General features: G+C 38.4%; 1 protein-coding gene across 1 annotated transcript; it reads right to left on the reverse strand.

Moving 5' to 3' along the window:
* Positions 1 to 607: 607 nt before the first annotated feature.
* On the reverse strand, positions 608 to 1,834 carry LOC107936913 (polygalacturonase-like). Its single transcript, XM_016869702.2, has 2 exons — positions 1,675 to 1,834; positions 608 to 1,564 (listed from the first exon to the last, which is right to left on the reverse strand). The coding sequence occupies exons 1-2, from the start codon at positions 1,825 to 1,827 to the stop codon at positions 1,421 to 1,423; spliced, it is 297 nt and encodes a 98-aa protein (XP_016725191.1). The 5' UTR covers positions 1,828 to 1,834; the 3' UTR covers positions 608 to 1,420.
* Positions 1,835 to 12,088: the final 10,254 nt, after the last annotated feature.

Below are 12,088 nucleotides of genomic sequence, written 5' to 3' on the forward strand. Positions count from 1 at the left end.
CATGAAAATCAGACTTGGGTTAGTTTTAATTTGGTAGTGTACAAGTCGAAGCTGGAAATCTTCCAATTTCTAAGCACAAATCGACACAGTTAACTCCTTGCATAATTCAAGATAGGCTCGTGGCGGGCTTTGGCAAAGATGGTGTTGTGGAAATATGAGTCAAGGTGGAGATTTGTTAAATATGACTCCTATTTTCAGTCAAATCTGAGAAATAATCTTTCAGTTAAACTCTGTTTATTTGTTTTAATCAAACACTAATTAGTTTAGATTATTTTATTATTATTTGACCTATGAATTTAGCCTATAAATAGGCTCTTTTACAACCTCAGAAAATACACCCATTAGATATTAGAACTCATCACACATTTAGAGAATTTTGTGTTTACGTTTTGAGGGTTCTTTATTTTTAGGTTTTCGGGGTTTAGTTTTATCTCCATCTTTTGTATTCTTCATTCTTTTGCCATTATAGTAAAATTATATTTGCCCATGGTTTTTTATCCTCTTTGGAGGGGTTTTTCCACGTTAAATTTGCATGTTCAATTTCTCAATTTATTCCACTATGTTTTTTTTATTCGTTGCTTAATCGGGTTAATCCTAACAAATTCAATGACCAATTAACTCTTTTTGCTCTATTACGATTTTGATAAATATGTACATACATTTATTTTTCATTTGTTCCATGGGTAATATTTCTGAACAATTATAATAGGAGATCTGACTTGGTCACGGTAATATCCTTAAAGTGAATGTTCGAACAAGTGTCAGGTTCAGCACCTGGCCAACTTTTGATTCTAACACCATTGGAAGTATTAGACATGGTGTTGTTTTTTACTGTAACTCCATCAATGGGTTCTTCATTTTTAAATAATCAGAGACTGCCAATACTGATGCCCTGTGCTGGTCTACTTGAAAACCAAATTTTTAGAGCCATCCCCAATTGAAACACAATCATCACCAGTTTTTATCTCTAAGTTAAGAACATTGACCCCATCTGATCTCTCAATGTGAATCCCATCTGTGTTTGGGCTTTCATCAGGTGCAGATACGGTGAAATGTTAGAAAGTAATGTTTTTGCATCCAAGAACATTAGCGTTGAGCTTCTTGCTGTCTTTGGTAGTTATATCTGGTATCATTGTATTGGTTAAAAAATCAAACCTTAGGTTCTATTTAATTCCAGAATGAAACAAAAAATAATTATTACTTAATTCTATTTATAAAAACAAAATTCATAACTTCTCAATAAGAACATAACTTAAAATAGAAAGTGAACCACAATAATCATGACCTTTGCAGCCTTCCCTTTTATAAGTAGTGGTTCCCTGGACGTCGAAAACTCTTCCGCCAGACAATTTGAAATTTTCAATTCTATTGAAGGCAATCCATTTAGGCTCTTTGAAAGCAATAGGGTCTGTCGGAGCCTTCACAGTGTCTTCAACTTAAAGCTCAATAGGAGCCTTGCAAGGACCACTAAGGTAGCTGTACTTAAAAAATATATCCCTTTAGTAATCACAATTTTTGACGGAGATGTCGAGGCACGTGCTTCTTTCCAAGCATCCAACAATGGCTAAAACCAAATAAAAAAAATAAAAAAGATACATATAAAGGTAAGAGATTTGGAAATAGATATGCATACTTTTATCTACTGACTATAACGTTATATGATATTTTGCTTACCTTACTCAAATTTGTTTTCTCATCTGCCTTTGCACCAAACTTTGCAACAACATCAATAACACCACCACCTCCTCCTCCTTGACCTTCAACAGATGATATGGACAAAAGTACTAGTATTAACATGGATGAAACAAAATAAAATTGAATAGCCATACTTTATTTTTATTTACTTCAAAGAGAGAATGATTTCTGTCTTTTGTTTTGTTTCAAACCATCTTATATAGATAGACTAAGGCCAAATTACAACCAACTAAACATTTTCTATTTTAATTAGCATGGGTAAATAATATGACCAAGTTTTACTTTCTATAATTAGCACTTCTTTTTTTTTGGAAGGAATTAACTCGTTAATTTGCCAACAAATATGATATAGTAAAAATAATTAACTAGCACGTGACTTAATATAACTATTTAAGGTTTCTATATATAAATTGCCAATAAACTTGATTGCATGGGGTGGGACGCAATGAACTGAGGAAGTATTGACAGTTAATCTCTATTTATTTTGCTGTGTGTTCACAACCATAGACAATTTCACCTGGAATGTTTTTCTTGTGCATCCACAACCCTTTGGTAACTATTACCTACAAACATGTTGTGCGTCCATGGCCATTGGTAGGTTTTATCTATATCATTTTGCTATCTACCCACATCCAGGGCAAGTTCCATCAGCTATGTTTTTGCTGTGTGTCCACAGCCATTGGCAGTTATTTTGCAAACCATTGGTGGTTAATCCACAATCCATTGTGTTGTTGGTTGGAGTTTTGGGGAACTCCAATTGTCGCGTGTAGCGGGGGGGGGAGGTAGGATCTTTCATGTTAAAATCGAAAATGTATGACATTTATGAAAGCATGCATATACTCAACTGGAATGTCTGAGATGACTTAAATACATATATCTATATGGATGAGTAAACTATGATATTGATATTTTGAAATTGCTAATGTGAAATGTGTGGTACTATTGATGGTTAATTTGAAAAATCGATACTTGGAATTGTTAGTTGAATGCGATTATTCTCTAAGTTATTATTTAATATGTCTTAACGACTATTTGGTCTGATTTTCTTATGAAGTGACTCACACTAAGCGTCATAGCTCAATCCCCCATATATTTCCATCCTTATAGATAACCCACCAAGTTAAAACCTGGACGCGACATCCAGAGGGTCTCGACTCAATTTTTATTTATTGAATTATTTAGGCTTATTATTCAATTTATTTAATTATTCAAAGTTCGAATATATTTTATTTTGAACTATGGCATGGAATTTAGGGTTGAGGTTTTATTTTTTATATTGCATGACACGTAAATAGAATTTAAGGATGCCATTATATAGTTAAGTATAAACCCCCGATTTTTATTAAAAATACATACTATTATCACTTTTCCACTGCTAAAAGAGATGAGCTTGTGAAAGCTCAGTGAATACACATGTACACTACACAAGAAAACACATCAATAATTCACAAACTATATAACTCACTTCTAGACAGATCGCATAAAATAGTTCGCACATAAACAGTTCTACACGTAGGTGGTTTGCATACAATCGGTTCACATATAATCAACCCCGTTTAGTTTACTGATATATTAGCAATTCGTGAAAATGAAACATAATTAAATAATATACTCATTGGATAAATGGTTCTCCTAAAACACACCCTAAGACTCATAGAGTCACTCAAATCACCATATAAGTGTAACACGAATGCTCACATTCTCCGAGAAGCACACCCTTACTATCCCTGATGAATGAAGCATTAGTCGACATTCCCTTATTTCTCCATCAAATTATTGGGCCATAATGCCCTATCACATTACATAGGTGAGCACTCACTGTAACACCCCGTACCCGAGTCCGTCGCCGGAGTCGGACACGAGGGGTTTGCAGACTTAAGTCACTTCTTTGCACAATCCATTTTAAAATTTTCCAGGCAAGCTGGCTAACTGCGTCACTGTCACCTTAAAAATCATATCTTGAGTTTCACAACTCGAAAATCAGTTTCGTGATTTTTCCCCGAAACTAGACTCATATTACCATTTACATATTTTTTTCTAGAATTTTTGGTCGGGCCAATTAGTACAGTTTATTAGTCAAAGTCTCCCATGTTACAGGGATCGACTACACTGACCTTTGCGTATTACGACTTGGATATCTCCCTACACAGAGCTTCAATACTGATGCCGTTTGTTTCTATAGAAACTAGACTCAGAGTTGAATCTATACATATATGGCATGACTCCTAATTGTCTCTGGTTAATATATAATGAATTTCCAAAGTCGGAACAGGAAATCCAGAAACCGTTCTGGCCCTGTCTCACGAGAACCAGAATATCTCTTAACATACTGTCCATATGATTGTTTCGTTACTTTCCTATGAAAATAGATTCATCAAGGTTCGTTACATAATTTTTTTCACTATTTAATTCCATTCCTACTATTTTTAGTGATTTTCCAAATCTACATCACTGCTGCTGTCAGCATCTGCCTTTAAGGTAGACTTTACCTATTTCATAGTCTCCATGATTCAACTAGCCCTTTTAGCATAAATAGCACAAATTATGATAGTGATTAACCATTCCCATGGCCAATCCTTGTTAAGCATATCCACACCTCTCAATAACCATATCCATACCAAATGATGATAACATTATGCTCAAAAATATATAAGCCATTTTCGCATGGCTATCCAAAATTATACAAGTCCAAAGGGTCCATGACCCACAACAAAAAGGGTAGTCCTATACATGCCATATCCAGAGTTCAACTAAAAGAGTACCAAAAGGGCTTTGATAGTGTGGATGACTTCGACTTCGATGATCCCAAATCCGATATCCGACGAACAAAATCTATAAAACAGAGAGCCAAAGCAACGGGGTAAGCATTTTAAAGCTTAGTAAGTTTCAAGTAATGAAATCGGCTGTGACTAAAGTATTACATTCACATAGCTAAATGGATCACTTTATTAACACACATTCTCATACACATACTTACTTCACACTTCATCAACATATACACACAAGGTATTAACCTATCTAAAAGTCGAAAGTTCGTTAGTCGATTGAACGAATACTATTAAAAACGAATCGACTTTTCCGATGCATACAAACACATACCTTATCATTTGGGTTTTTCGAGCGTTTTAATTGAATTTATTACAGCACAACACGCTCACCTTCGAACCCAACTTTCTTCGGAATTTAGCCGGATATAACCACAAGCACAAATGCCTTCGGGTCTTAGCCCAGATTTAGTAACTCGCACAAATGCCTTCGGATCTTAGTCCGGATAAAATCACTAGCACAATTGCCTTCGGGTCTTAACCCGGGTATAGCAACTCGCACAAATGCCTTCGGGTCTTAGCCCGGATAAAATCAGTAGCACAATTGCCTTCGGGACTTAGCCTGGATATCATTCAAATGCTCATGCACACATATATCAACAATCATGACACATCCATATTTCATTTTCGTTACTAAGGCTCAAACACAAAGCATTTATTTAACCTTTCCAATTTCGGCTCAATAGCCACACACAAGGAGCATGATTTCAATTGGCTTTATAACATAGGCTCTATGCACATTCGGCTATCCGTCATAGTATGACTAATCATTTCAATATAATTCAAGTAGGGTCATTACTCGAAGACTTACCTCGGATGTTGTCGAACAACTTTAATGGCTATTCAATTACTTTTTCCTTCCCTTTGTCGGATTTAGTTCCCCTTTGCTCTTGAGCTTAAAGAATACAAATAGGAGTATTCAATATTTACACCAATAATATGAATTTATTTATCACATTCGGCAATCACATATCATTAAATTTTCAACCCAAAATGTCATTATATGACCACATATACACATATCCATATACTTAAGCTCAATAATTATAATATAATATCATGTACTCACTTTAAGTATATTGCCGAATATACTTAATCATACATACACCTAACCAAAATAATTTCTAAAATCTTTATATCATTTATACACTAAGCCGAATACTCTTACCAAGTTCACCTATATTCTTCAACAAATTCTTCATTGATCAAACACATATTCGGCTAAAGAAATGGCAATTTTAGCAACTTTTGATTTAATACTTAATCAATTATAATACATCTAAATATTCTTTTCATATTATTAACTCAAATCACATACATTATTTAATATAACATTTTTACATTCGGCATTAGTGTCAACCATAGTAGCCGATTCTTCCTACTTTGTACCCATGCATCTATTTGATCCTTAGTTAGTTCAAACACTTCACACACTAAGACTCATCCAATTTTAACAAGAAATAAAATCCTTAATCCTCAAACTACCATGGCCGAATGTTATAACCCAAGCCACATATATTGTTCCTCAAGGCCCTTCAAGGACCACATTCGGCACCTCCTTAATAACAACCCAAATTTTAACCTTCAAGAAAGAAGAAGAAAAAAAATATATGTGCTAAGAGCTTCAAACTACTTGGCCAACTATCAAACCTCCTAACAATCAAAACTTAAGCCATGGAATGATTAGAACTTGAACTAACCACCTTCTTTATACAAAAATTTCCAAGAATTTCAAGGTACTTACCTCTTCTTAATCCTCATCCAAACCGAACATAAAGCAAGAGAGCTCTTTCTTCTTCCTTTGATTTTTCGGTCAAGAAGAACAAAGAGGATGAAGCCTTGTTTTTTTCTTCTAGTTTCGGCAAAATGGGGGAGCAAGGATGAAACAACTTTGGTTTCTCCTCCCACTCCCCTCATATTTTATTGTTCTTAACACAACATGTTGTCATAAACTTTTCATAATATGTTTTACCCATCACAATTTGTCTATCCACCTTGTCATGGCCGGCCACTACTATTTAGGGGGGGAATTTGACATGCAAGTCCCCCCTTTTTTTTTCATGCACTAATAGGTCTTTATGCTTTGACCTATCACATTTCAAAATTTTCTCACATAAGTCTTATTTACTAAAATTCACCTACAATTAAACAAAATTCAAACACGAAATTTTCACACATGCACATGTACATATAATGAGCATCAATTATGACGGTTAATTATTTTTATGACTCGGTTTAGCGGTCCCGAAACCACTTCCCGACTAGGGTCAATTTTGGGCTGTCACAACTCTCCCCCACTTAAGAAATTTTCGTCCCCGAAAATCTTACCGGTAAATAAGTTTGGGTATCGTTCTTTCATCGAGCTCTCGGTTTCCCAAGTAGCTTCCTCGATCCCGTGTTTGAGCCATAACACCTTTACTAGCGGAACCCTTTTGTTTCGCAACTCCTTCACTTCACGAGCTAGGATACACATCGGTTCTTCTTCATAACTCATATCGGCTTGAATTTCAACCTCTGATGGGCTAATTATGTGCGATGGATCAGATCTATAGCGTCGAAGCATCGAAACATGAAAGACGTCGTGGATCTTTTCAAGTTCAGGGGGCAAAATCAATCGATACGCAACTGAACCAACTCGTTCGGAGATTTCGTACAGCCCAATGAATCTCGGACTCAACTTGCCCTTACGGCCAAATCTGAGTACCTTTTTCCAAGGCGAAACTTTAAGAAACACTTTATCTCCCACCTGATATTCAATGTCTTTTCGTTTCAAATCCGCATACGATTTCTGACGATCTGTGGCTGCCTTCAGACTTTCACGGATTACCTTTACTTTCTGTTCGGCATCTTTAATCAAATCAACTCCGAAAATTTTACTTTCACCGAGCTCGGTCCAAAACAATGGTGTACGGCATTTACGACCGTACAAAGCCTCGTAAGGTGCCATCTTAATACTTGATTGAAAACTATTGTTGTAAGCGAATTCAATCAAAGGTAAATACCGTTCCCATGAACTACTGAACTCGAGGATGCAACATCTCAACATATCCTCAAGTATCTGAATTATCCGCTCGGATTGACCATCGGTTTGGGGGTGAAAAGCAGTGCTAAAATGCAGCTTGGTACCCAAAGCTTCTTGCAATTTCTTCCAAAATCGTGAGGTGAATCTCGGATCTCTATCCGACACGATAGAAATAGGTACCCCGTGTAATCTCACAATCTGAGAAACGTACAATTCAGCTAGTTTATCCAATGAAAAATTTGTACGCGCGGGGATAAAGTGAGCCGACTTAGTCAGTCTATCAACAACAACCCAAATCGCATCCTTCTTACTTGCTGACAATGGCAGTCCGGACACAAAGTCCATTGTGACTCGATCCCATTTCCACTCAGGATCATGATCGGCTGAAGTAATCCTGAAGGCACTTGATGTTCCGCTTTCACTTGTTGACATATTAAACATCTTGAAACAAAGTCGGAGATGTCTCGTTTCATACCATGCCACCAAAACCGACGTTTCAAATCGTTGTACATTTTCGTACTCCCCGGGTGAATTGACATTCGGCTACAATGGGCTTCGTTCAGAATCATCGAAATGAGTTCCGAATTCCTTGGAACACACAAACGACTTCTGAACCTCAAACAATCATCATCATCAATTTGAAACTTCGATTCCTTGTTCGGAACACGCTCAGCCCGTTTTGCAACCAATTCATCATCAACTTTCTGGGCTTCACGAATTTGATGAATCAATAATGGTTTGGCTTTTAATTCAGCTACTAATACATTGTCGGGTAGAACAGACAAGTGCACATTCATCGCTCATAAAGCAAACAATGATTTCCGGCTTAAGGCATCCGTAACCACATTAGCCTTTCCCGGGTGGTAATCAATGACAAGCTCGTAATCTTTCAACAACTCAAGCCAACGTCTTTGTCGCAGATTTAAGTCTCTTTGAGTCATCAAATATTTGAGACTTTTGTGATCCGAAAATACATGGCACTTTTCACCAAATAAGTAATGTTGCCATATTTTTAAAGCAAATACGATGGCAGCTAGTTCAAGATCATGGGTCGGATAATTTTTCTCATGTGGCTTTAATTGTCTCGACGCATAGGCCACCACTCGACCTTCTTGCATCAATACGCAACCCAACCTAGGTAGGGATGCGTTACTATAAATGACAAACTCTTTGCCTGATTCGGGTTGCACTAAAATTGGAGCTTCAGTCAAATAAGTTTTCAGTTGATCGAAACTTTCCTGACATTTCTCCGTCCATTCGAACTTAACATCCTTTTGAAGTAGCTTCGTCATTGGTGTGGCTATCATCGAGAAACCTTTGACAAATCGTCGGTAATAACCGGCGAGTCCCAAAAAGCTCCGAACCTCAGTAATATTTCTCGGAGGTTTCCAGTTAAGTATGGCTGAAATTTTGTTCGGGTCAACTCGAATACCCGATGCGGATACCACATGACCCAAGAAGCTAACCTCTCTTAACCAGAACTCACACTTACTGAACTTAGCATATAACTGCTTATCCCGCAAAATTTGCAACACTAGTCTCAGGTGCTCAGCGTGTTCGGTCTCATCTCTTGAATAGACCAAGATGTCATCAATGAACACAACTACGAACCGATCCAAATATGGTCTGAAGATCCGATTCATCAAATCCATAAATACCGCAGGGGCATTAGTGAGCCCAAACGGCATCACTAAGAATTCGTAGTGACCATATCTCGTTCTGAAGGCAGTTTTGGGTATGTCCGAATCTCGAATTCGCAACTGATAATAGCCCGATCTCAAATCTATTTTTGAGAACACTGAGGCTCCCTTTAGTTGATCAAACAAATCATCAATACGCGGTAACGGATATTTATTCTTTATCGTCGCTTTATTCAGTTGACGATAGTCAATGCACAACCTCATGGTTCCGTCCTTCTTTTTCACGAACAATACTGGTGCACCCCAAGGTGAGAAACTTGGTCGAGCAAAACCTCTATCCGTCAATTCTTGCAACTGAGCTTTCAACTCTTTTAACTCGGTTGGTGCCATACGATACGGAGCCATCGAAATCGGCGTAGTCCCAGGTACAAGCTCAATACCAAACTCTATCTCCCGAACAGGTGGTAAACCCGGTAATTCTTCAGGAAAAACATCCGGGTATTCACAAACCACCGGCACAGATTCGGGTTTCTTTTCTAATTCTTTGTCATCAAGTACATACGCAAGGTATGCTTCGCACCCTTTTCTTACATATTTCTGGGCCAACATTGAGGATATTACAGTTGGCAACCCATCCAAGTCCGTAGACTCAACTCGAATTACTTCGTTATTTGCGCACCTCAATTCAATAGTCTTGCTTTTGCAATTCACAACCGCATCATGCACGGTCAACCAATCCAACCCGAGAATAACATCAAATTCATCAAACGGCAAAAGCATCAAGTCCGCCGGAAAACACGAACCTCAAATTACTAGGGGACATTTCTTACACACTTTGTCGACAAGCACGTAACGACCCAAGGGATTTGACACCCGAATTACGAACTTAGTAGACTCAATAGGTAAAGTCTTACTGGATGCTAAGGTTTCACATATGTAAGAATGAGTAGAACCGGGGTCAATCAAAGCAATTACATTAGTATCAAAGAGAATAAAAGTACCGGTAATAACATCAGGCGAAGAAGCATCCTCGCGGGCACGTATAGCATAAGCTCTAGCAGGCGCACGAGCCTCGGATCTGGTCGTAGCATCTCTAGATCCTCTCTGGCCACCACTAGCATTGCCCGTATTTCCAGATGGTCTACCTCGAGCAGTGGTAGCACCCGGTTTCCCACTTTGATTTACATTCTGTTCAGACAACCTCGGGCAATCTTTAATGAAGTGGTCAACTGATCCGCACTTGTAACAGGAGCGGTCAGGGAATCTACAACTCCCCGAATGCCATTTACCGCAATATCGACATTTCGTTCTGTCTCGACGTTCATTCCCAACACTGGCGACCGAAGTGCCCCGTGTACCCACAGGGGGTCGATCACGATCTCGTCTAAAAAGGCCCGAAGTGCCTCTAGACCGGCCCACATCATCTCGAAATTTCTTCGATGCCTGTTGAAGAGACTTTCCCGAGGATCTTTTACGAAACTCTCTAGTTCTCACATCAACTTTTTGTTTTTCTTTTCTAAGCTCTTCGGCTTTATAAGCTCGCTCGACAAGTACTACGAACTCTCGTATTTCAAGAATGCCCACGAACATTTTTATATCTTCATTCAGCCCATCCTCGAAGCGTTTACACATGATAGCCTCGGACGAAACACATTCCCGAGCGTACCTACTAAGTCTAACAAATTTTCGCTCGTAATCAGTAACTGACATAGAACCTTGCTTAAGCTCAAGAAATTCCTTCCGTTTTTGATCAACAAATCTCTGACTGATATACTTTTTTCGAAACTCAGTTTGGAAAAACTCCCAAGTTACTTGCTCTCGGGGCACCACAGAAGTCAGAGTACTCCACCAATAGTAGGCAGAATCGCGTAGCAAGGAGATAGTACACTTTAGGCATTCATCGGGTGTACAAGATAGCTCATCGAGTACCCGGATAGTGTTGTCCAACCAAAATTCAGCTTGCTCGGCATTGTCGCTATCCGTAGCTTTAAATTCAGTAGCCCCATGTTTTCGGATTCTGTCAACTGGGGGCTTATTTGACCTTATTTGGTCAGTTACCGGAGGTATTGTAGGTGCGGGGGTGGTATTAGTCGGGAATGGAGGTTGTGGAACAGCCGTATTAGTTCGAATGTATTGGTTGAACCAATCATTCATCACGCTATAGAAAGCTTGTCTAGCTTCATCATTCGGGTTACTAGCATTAGGTTGAGAGTCCGCCGGCGCTGTCCCTTGTGCGGGAGCAGGCGCTACACTCTCAAGATCATCAGCTACCGCTCGATCGGGATCGGGATCCATTACTATAAATAAACACATTTACAACTGTCAGAAATCACCACACTATCAAATAATCACATAAAATGGCATGTATAGCTAGACCCAACGCATTACGGTAGTCCTAGAATCGACTAAACCGTAGCTCTGATACCAATCAAATGTAACACCCCGTACCCGAGTCCGTCGCCGGAGTCGGACACGAGGGGTTTGCAGACTTAAGTCAATTCTTTGCACAATCCATTTTAAAATTTTCCAGGCAAGCTGGCTAACTGCGTCACTGTCACCTTAAAAATCATATCTTGAGTTTCACAACTGGAAAATCAGTTTCGTGATTTTTCCCTGAAACTAGACTCATATGCCCATCTACATATTTTTTTCTAGAATTTTTGCTCAGGCCAATTAGTACAGTTTATTAGTCAAAGTCTCCCATGTTACAGGGATCGACTACACTGCCTTTGCGTATTACGACTTGGATATCTCCCTGCACAAAGCTGCAATACTGATGCCGTTTGTTTCTATAGAAACTAGACTCAGTGAGGAATCTATACATATATGGCATGACTCCTAATTGTCTCTGGTTAATATATAATGAATTTCCAAAGTTGGAACAGGAAATCCAGAAACCGTTCTGG

Source organism: Gossypium hirsutum, chromosome A02 (genome assembly GCF_007990345.1).
Source record: "Gossypium hirsutum isolate 1008001.06 chromosome A02, Gossypium_hirsutum_v2.1, whole genome shotgun sequence".
NCBI lineage: Eukaryota > Viridiplantae > Streptophyta > Magnoliopsida > Malvales > Malvaceae > Gossypium > Gossypium hirsutum.